This window comes from Micromys minutus (assembly GCF_963924665.1).
Source record: "Micromys minutus genome assembly, chromosome: 32".
In the NCBI taxonomy this organism is placed as follows: Eukaryota; Metazoa; Chordata; class Mammalia; order Rodentia; family Muridae; genus Micromys; species Micromys minutus.
This window is the reverse complement of record NC_137967.1, coordinates 4,184,639-4,192,989: the sequence shown is the minus strand read 5'-3', so window position 1 is coordinate 4,192,989 and position 8,351 is coordinate 4,184,639. Positions and strand designations below refer to the sequence as shown.

The window sequence follows — 8,351 nt, the reverse complement described above, 5'->3', positions numbered from 1 at the left end:
AGGTGCTTGCTTTCTGAGTCACTTTTATTTACAGCCATGCCTGGTACACAGCCGTACCCGCAGTGTGGAGAGAAACTTTGGCATAGCTGAGACACGTTTAGTGTCACGCAGGGAGGTGGATCAGAAATGTTTACCAGACATGAGTTTCATCCCCAATACCACAGAAAAGAACAAGGCTTATACGGACAGCCAGAGCCTGGGAATGTGTGCCCTGTGGCCTGCTGGGGCTGATTGCTGATCCTTCCACAGGGGCAGGAGACCTTGGCCGAGGGATTAATGGCCTGGATCAACCTGCCGGGCTCCCATGTGATGGCCACTCTGTGGGTCAGGCTCTAGTCCCAGACCAACACAGGGCCTCTGGCATCTTTCCCGAATCCGCAGCTGGATTTGAAGACACATAGTAGCCTCTGCTTCAGGCTAGGCTGCTGAATGGCAGGCCAGGCAACAGAAGTAAAGGCAAGTCGGTCAGAGTCAGTGTGATGCTTCATCTGTCCTAGAGTTGGACAAGGTGTCTCGCCCCTGGAATAAACAGGGCAGAGGGTTCTCGGCTTCTCTCTGATCGATTTCTTAAAACTGCGAGTGAAATCTACAGTGACTTCAAAATAAGGAGTTAGGGAATACGCACACACCATCACCCGGGTCCAGGGCATCCAACCTGATTGGCCTGGGTGGGCGTGGCCCTGAAGCCGACAGCTTAGGTTGAGAGTTGGCATTTGGTTTGACCTGGAGTGGGCGTGGCCTTGAAGCAGACAGGTTGAGAATCGCCATTTGGTTTGGCCTGGGGTGGGCGTGGCCTTGAAGCAGACAGGTTGAGAATCGCCATTTGGTTTGGCCTGGGGTGAGCGTGGCCTTGAAGCAGACAGCTTAAGTTGAGAGTTGCCATTCTCTTTGGCCTGGGTGGGCGTGGCCTTGCTCAGGCCAAACTGGGCACACTGGGTTCTTCTGGATCTGGTATCTCAATACTCAGACACTTCCTCTGTTATTTTCCTCCCCAAAAGGAGTTTAGATTGGACATCGTATGGCCCCTGAATCTCTGGCATCTCCAGCCACTGCAGGCTTGATGGCTGGCCCCAGCGGGTGGGTGGGACGAGTCCTGACTCAGGCAAGGCCCGACTCCTGGGCTAGCCTATAAAACAGGCCTTTCTGGGCCAGCAGCTGAGCCGGACTGCCACTCTCTGCCACCTGCCCCTCATCCATAACCAGGACCCTGCAGGGAAGACGTGAAGCAGCCCTTGTCACTGAGAGAAAGCCCAGCTCTACTTTCAATCCACTCCCCCAGATGTCTAACTACCCGACACCCTCCCCCACCCCCAGCTTCCTGGATGTACAGGTCCTGGGCCGAATGCCTTCCCCCGGGGCCCTTCGTGATCCATCCCAGGGCATTTGCAGATGGACAGACACATCATGTGTCTTCCCCGGCCTCCTTGGCCCTACCACCGTCAGGAGGGACGTCTTACCTGGTGCAGTCTATCACGGAGCGCAGGCGGTGGGCAATGAGCAGTACTGTACACTGTGTAAACCAGCGCCGGAGGGCCGCCTGCATCTGCATCTCCGTCCCTGGGTCCACGGAGGCGGTCGCCTCGTCCAGGATGAGGATCTGGGTTTTCCGGAGAAGGGCACGCGCCAGGCACAGGAGCTGCTTCTGACCCACGCTGTGAATAAGCTTCATGGTTAGGCTAAGTAGGTGCCCTGAGTTAGTATAGGCCCGTCTACAAGCTGGCCCTGGGGACAGCTGCAGATGGAGCCTGTAGGTATTTGTCCTCATCCCACCACGAGGACCCAAGTCTTCAGGGGTGGGACGAGTCCATTCCTGTTGTCTTAGTGTAGGTTGACTGTGGACAAGTCATCCCCACCTTCTGGGCCTTGGGAGCTCCACCCTAAGAAAAGGCTGTTTTCTTCTCTCTGCAGGAGCATGTATATGTGCATGCATCTGGAGGCCAGCGGCTGAGTCTTCCTCAACCACTCTCTGCTTTATCAACAGAGGCGGTCTCTCCTTGAACCCAGGCTGACCTAGCTCATCTGTCTGGCTAGCTTGTTTCAGGGATCCCCATCTCTGCATCCTCAGTACTGAGATGACAGGCAGTTGCTCAGCCTGCCTGGCTCTTACCTGCATCCAGGAGATTCGAACTCTGGTTCTCCCACTTGCTCAACAAGCACTTAACCCACTGAGCGTCTATCTCCCAGCCTCTGTCATAACATGCTAAGTGTTTAAGTGGACTATTGTCACCTTTGTGTCTTCTTTGTTTGAAACAGGATCTTAGCATGTAGCCCTGGCTGGCCTGAGACTCCCTGGGTAGACCAGTCCTCACATTCACAGAGATCTGCCTGCCTCTGCCTTCTGAGTGCTGGGATTAAAGGTGTGGAACACACTCCTACTTGGTTCTGTTTCTTTTGAGGCAGCATATCATCTCACTATGTAGCCCAGGCTGGTCTCACACTTGAACTCTTCCTGGCTCAGCCCTTGAGCGCGGGGATCACAAGCCTGCACCACGAGAACCAGCTACGGATAATGATACTTCAGGACGCTAACCTCACACTGGGAAAGGCTGGGGCTGGGGAGCAGCCCAGCCTAGAGCATTTCCTCAGTAAGCACAAGGCCCTAGTTAATGGCCCTACACTAGAAGAAAACCAGTACAATGTATCTCCCCAGCCTCTGTTAACCAGTACAATGTATCTCCCCAGCCTCTGTTAACCAGTACAATGTATCTCCCCAGCCTCTGTTAACCAGTACAATGTATCTCCCCAGCCTCTGTTAACCAGTACAATGTATCTCCCCAGCCTCTGTCTATAATATATGTATTTCCTTAAAATATCCTGGCAGAAGGCATTACTAGAGAGATGATGGTTCAGGCAGGAAAAAGCCTGCCCCTCAAACACGAGGACTCTAGATCAGACCCAACGCGCACATAAAAGCTGGTCACAATGGCACACGTCTGTGATCTCAGCTCTGGGAATGCAGAGGCAGGAGGAACCCCGTGAGCCTGGCCCAGCAGCCTAGGAGAAGCACTGAGCATCAGGTTCAGCAAGAGACCCTGTCTCAAGAAATAGGGTGGAGAGCTACAGAGTTCACACACACACACACACACACACACACACCATCACTCAGCCACAACAAATCTGAGACCAGTTTCAGACACCAAGCATAGTATTTCTGTAGCAAGGCTGAAGGGACTGTGGCCAGCACTGACATGGGAGCGCGGCTCTGGCAGGCCTTGCTCTTCCCTCCCATCCCCCCTGCCTTGCTGCAAAAACATAATCTGTATTTGCGAAGCTAGCCACCGAGGTCTAGTCTCTATTTCGGTTGCTCCCACCTTCTTATGCTGAGTACCAAGATCCACTATTGAAATACTCAAGTGGGCAATCAAAAGCCCCCCACCGCCCCAGCCATCCTAATTAACATACCCAATCAGAATGGAACACCTCATCTAACACAGGGGTTCCCCTTATAACTTTCTGAACCGCCATTTTCCTATGTGCTATGCCTGGGGCACATAAATCTCCTTCGTGTTGAGAACTTGGTGTGGGAATTTGGTCTTGGTGGGTGTCCTTTCCCTTTCAAAAATAAATATGGAGTAGGAGCAAAGGTCTAGGCTGGGTTCTGCCATGGGAAAAGATCATGGCGCAGAGATCGGGAGGGCTGGGACTGCAGGAAAGGACTAGGACCTGCAGTAGATGTCCAGACTGCCCCCACCCTTGCCCACGTCCTTCTGGCCCTGCCGTCGGTGGACGGCCATACCTCAGGTCATCTCCCTGGCCCGCACACTCATACTGTAGTTGGCCGGGCAGACTGCTCACGAAGGCCTTGAGCTGCACCGTCTCCAGCGCTGCCCAGATGCCTTCATCTGTGTGCTCCTGAAGCAGGTCCAGGTTCATCCGCAGAGAGCCTGGGAACAGGACAGGGTCCTGGCCGGAGGGATCCCAGGTCAGAACGGGGACATACCATAACTCTCTCCTCCGCTACCTCTCTCCCAGGGTCCTAGGCCTCACCTGAGGGATGATGGTGATTCGGGACCGCAGTGTGTGCAGCCCCACATGGGTGATGGGGACCCCATCGATCCAGATGTCACCCTCAGCAGCCTCCTGAAGCCTCAGCAGGCCCCAAGCCAAGGAGGACTTCCCGGCACCTGTCCTGCCCACGATGCCCACCTGCCAGGCAATGGAAGACTGAGACCCACACAGAGCGGGTCTGCCCCCGTCCTGGGGTTCATAAATACCGATCTGAAAGATTCTTTCCCTCAGAGGAGTTGTCTCTGTGCTCACCCTCCACTGAGCATGCTCTCTCAACACGATGCCCGTCCCTCCATCCCACCTCCCGTCTCCCCTCTCTGTTTCTCACTCCCCTCCTCCCATTTCCTGCGTCTTCCCCTGCATTCTGCCGTACCCGTGCCTTTACCTTCCAGCCCCTGGGTTTTCTTCCACCCACCCGTCAATCTTTTCTTTCATTCACTCCCCGTCTTTCCTTCCAGTCGTTCCTGGCACGTCCCCCAGGACTCAGTCTTTCCCACAGACCACCCTCTCTCATGATCTCCTATCCATCCTTCAGTGCAGCCTGCCCCGCCCTCACACAGGGGGATCCAGGGAGCCATCCCTAGAGGAAGATTAGGGCTTGTGAGATGGAATCTAAGAAACCCGAGCAGGGACTCTGACTTGGAGTCTGGTGCCTACCTTCTCCCCTGCCTGGATCTTCAGGGACACACCCCACACAGCCATGGGCAGCTCTGGTCCGTGTCTGAGCCCAAAGTCTCGGAACTCAATCTGTCCCCCAGAAGGCCAGAGAGGCCGCGCTGCACAGGAGGGCAGCCTCCAGGGAGCCTGGGTGAAGGAACAGGTTGGGCACAGGTCAGAGGAGTTGTCCCCACAACCATTTCTTAGAACCTCGGCTTCCCACCATGCCTTTCATTTGGAAACCACTCCAGGCAATCCTTGCACCGTTTCATCATTTTGGGACAAGGTCTCTGTCTATGTGCCTGGCTGGCTTCTAACATTCTTGTAACACACACTAACCTCTAACTCACTATTTAATCCAGACTGTCCTCCAAATCCCCATTTATCCCAGCCATGTTCCAACTCTCTATGTAACCAACACTAATCTCTGACGTGTTGCGCAGCTACTGCGTTATGTAGCTAAGACTGGCTTCTAGCTTACTGTGTAGCCCAGGCTAGCCCCTAACTTGCTATGTCTCCCAGGCTAACTTCTAATTTCCTACCCAGCATAGCTTCTGTTTAGCTCAGGCTAGCCTCAAACTCACCACATAGACCAGGCTAGGTTCATACCTAGCAGCAATCCTCCTGCCTCACCTTCAGATGCTGAGGTTTAGTTGTGGGCTGTTGCATTCAGCTTGCTGCCACATTTGCATGGCCGCTCTGTCCCTGTGGCATTGCTGCCATACTCCTGTGTCATGCGCCACTGATCTGTTTTGACGCACTGCACCTGTGAGGCTGGCCTGTCCCTCCCTGCCTTGCTGCTTGGCTGAAATGTCACTGTGCAGCATTGTTCTCTGCCTCAGTGATGGGCTTGTCCTGTCCTGTGCTCTGCTGACACTGTAAGGTCATCGGTAGCATGAGGGAACACTCCCACCCCCTGCTCTTGCAGGGACACTGTCACTACTGCTTGGGTGACCTAACCTGCCCAGTGGAGCTAGGAAGCAGGGTTTTAACTCTTTACCACCGCTGCTGCCCTGGCTGTGACTTCGTCCCACAGGGATGTTGCTTAGTGGGAAAGGAAGAGGGCAGGCCCCACCCTGAACCCACACTCCCTCATTCCCTCTCCTGATCGTCACCTCCTTGGGGATGCGGGCATAGTCCTGCATACGCTCCACGGCCACCATGCTGTTCTCCACATCTGTCCAGCTGCGGACCACCCACTGCAGAGTCTGTGTCACCTGGTTTGAGACGACACCTCAGCTGGGCTCCTCTGGGTCCCCATAAACCCTCCTCCCTACCCAGAGGCCAGGGGAGGCAAGGAAAGAGAGGCTGTGGGAAAAGGGAAGTTGAGGACCTGGGCCCACAGAGGTGGGGCTTGGCTAATAAGACAGTGCGTAGAGCAAGTGGGTGATACTCTCCCAAATCCACTGGCCCAAAACAGAGAGAGGGGGACCAGAGAGTGTGCCCAGTCTTCCCAGAACATCCAGCAAGATCTGGGTCAGTGGGTTCCATTCAGGCAGCTTCCAGAGAGGGGCTAGACCTCCCTAGATTTCTACTCTGAGCCTCCAAGGGCCTTGCCAGGGCCTATGAGCAGTCCCTTGGCTGGCCCTGCCTCGTATCTACTCCTTCTGGTACATTCTCTGTCTGTGCTGGCCTCACGCAGTGGGGACAGCTGCCATGTGACCCTGCTGTTCCTGCTACTGGTTCTGCCCAGAGCATTGACTCCAAAGGAGATTTGAACAGAAATTTATGAAACTCTTGGGGCAACAGCTGCTTTATCTGATATTGTTTGTGTAGATATGGGGGAGTTGAGGGGAGGAAGGGGAGAGAGAATGTGTGTGTAAGAGAGGAAAGAATGTATGTGTAAGAGTGTGTCTGTGATAGTGTGTAAGCAGTGTGTAGAAGGAGAATGTGTGTGAGTGTGTGTAAGAGTGTGAGTGTGTAAGCATGTGTGAAAAAGAAGAGAGAGAATATGTATGAGAGAGTGTGTATGTGTGTGTTCGTGGACAGATATTGCATATTATCAATAACTAAGAACAAACACACCACTGGAACTAGCTCTCAACACTCTTTGCCTGTCTCAGCTAATCTACAGGATGTTCGAAATGGCAGTGCTGGCCCATTATTCAGATGGGCATGCAGAGGGTCTTGAGCTATTTTCTTGAAGTCCACTCAAAGTTCCCTGAGAACTGTACTTCCCTAGTTGCGGGCAGTAGAGACTCAGGAGGCCTGGGAACTACTCCAGCAGGGGTCCATCCATCTCGGATTCTGACCTACCCCCAGCCAGGGGTAAGATGCTGGAGTACCTGGAGGGCAGCAGAGACGGAGAAGCCCACGAGGCCGGCACTCAGGTGAGCCTTGCTCAGCACAGCACATGTAGCAGCCACAAACACCAGGCCGTTCCCCAGGAGCTCTAGGTTGGTAGCCAGCCACCTGTAAAGGGAAAGTCAGCAACCTTCAGATGAAGATGTAGAACTCTCAGCCCTGCCTGCACCATGCCTCCCTAGATTCTGCCCTGCTCCAACCTAGATGATGATGGACTGAACCTTTGAACCTGTAAGCCAGCCCCAATAAAATGCTATCCTTATAAGATTTGTCTTGGTCACGGTGTCTGTTCACAGCAGTAGAACCCTAACTAAGACATATGTGCTCAACAGATGCATTCTCAAGGGATAGATACACTGTATCTTCTACCTCAGTGAGCTCCATTCTGGCATTCATTCAATCGCTAAGTGTGCATGGAGTATAAGATCGGCAAGTTCTCAGAGCTGGGGGGCTAGCCTCAACTCACCTAGCCTCTCATGTCCCTGGGAGGGGAGAAGATACTGTTTCCATTTGATAGCTGATGAAACTGAGGCTCAAGGAAGGCTGGAGGGTGCCAGGCACGGACGCTTTAACCCTTCCGGCCAACTCGAATGTGACAACAATTGAGTAAATGAAGCCCAGAGAGGTCATGCAACTTGTTCAGAGTCTACCAGCTTGAAACGGGCAAAACTTGAACTTGTCTTGCTCTTTCTTGATGGAGAATTAAAGGTACCAGCTCCCTGTCAGCAAGGAAACAGAGGTCGGCATGGTTGCCTGGCAACCATCCTTTCGGTACCTCCAACCCATTGAACGCCAGGGGCTTTGGCTGTTCTGTGTTCAGAAGTTCTGAGTGGGACTCCGCCTCAGATGGTCCCTAGCTTGTGTGGCTGTGGTCAAGCCGTGTGGCCCTCTCTAACTACACAGTGCAACTCTTGTGGGGAGGGGGTTCCAGGTCTATTCTGACCCCAGGCTCTTCCTACCTGTCAGCCACCAGTCTCGGGAAACTGACCCTCTGGTTCTCATCCATGAGGGCGTCGTGCTGAGTCGTGAAGGGTCCCTGGGCCCGGAAGGCCCTGACCACCAGACTGCCCTGGAAGGTCTCAGCCATGTGGGAGCATACGGATGAGTAGCTGGCCGACTCCAGACGTCTCAGCTGGCAAGATGTGGCCACATAGAGGCTCTGTGGTGGGAGAAGGGAGAAGGGGTGAGACACTGAGAGGGAGCTTCGAGCGTACAAGGAGCCGATTGCTCGCCTTCTCTGTAGCAGGGGTGATTCGACAGTTGCTGAATGTAGCAACAGGACCCGGTTCAAAACCATCACTGTCTAATGTCAAAGCCTCTGCCCCAAATCAGGTGGACTACCAGCAGTCATGGTTGCTAAGGAGGCTACCCTCAGTAATTGT

The 8,351-nt window shown here is 53.9% G+C and overlaps 1 protein-coding gene across 1 annotated transcript in view; it reads right to left on the bottom strand.

The window, feature by feature from the left end:
• Window positions 1–1,098: 1,098 nt before the first annotated feature.
• Window positions 1,099–8,351, bottom strand: part of ABCC6 (ATP binding cassette subfamily C member 6) — a gene marked incomplete at both ends in the record, with an annotated part of 47,355 nt that continues 40,102 nt past the window's right edge. The window contains 8 exons of the mRNA XM_080908543.1: window positions 1,099–1,207; window positions 1,458–1,652; window positions 3,737–3,903; window positions 3,988–4,146; window positions 4,666–4,812; window positions 5,781–5,882; window positions 6,951–7,077; window positions 7,929–8,128. Of these exons, the coding sequence (XP_080764669.1) occupies window positions 1,099–1,207; window positions 1,458–1,652; window positions 3,737–3,903; window positions 3,988–4,146; window positions 4,666–4,812; window positions 5,781–5,882; window positions 6,951–7,077; window positions 7,929–8,128 (1,206 nt within the window). The remainder of the gene's footprint in view (window positions 1,208–1,457; window positions 1,653–3,736; window positions 3,904–3,987; window positions 4,147–4,665; window positions 4,813–5,780; window positions 5,883–6,950; window positions 7,078–7,928; window positions 8,129–8,351) is intronic.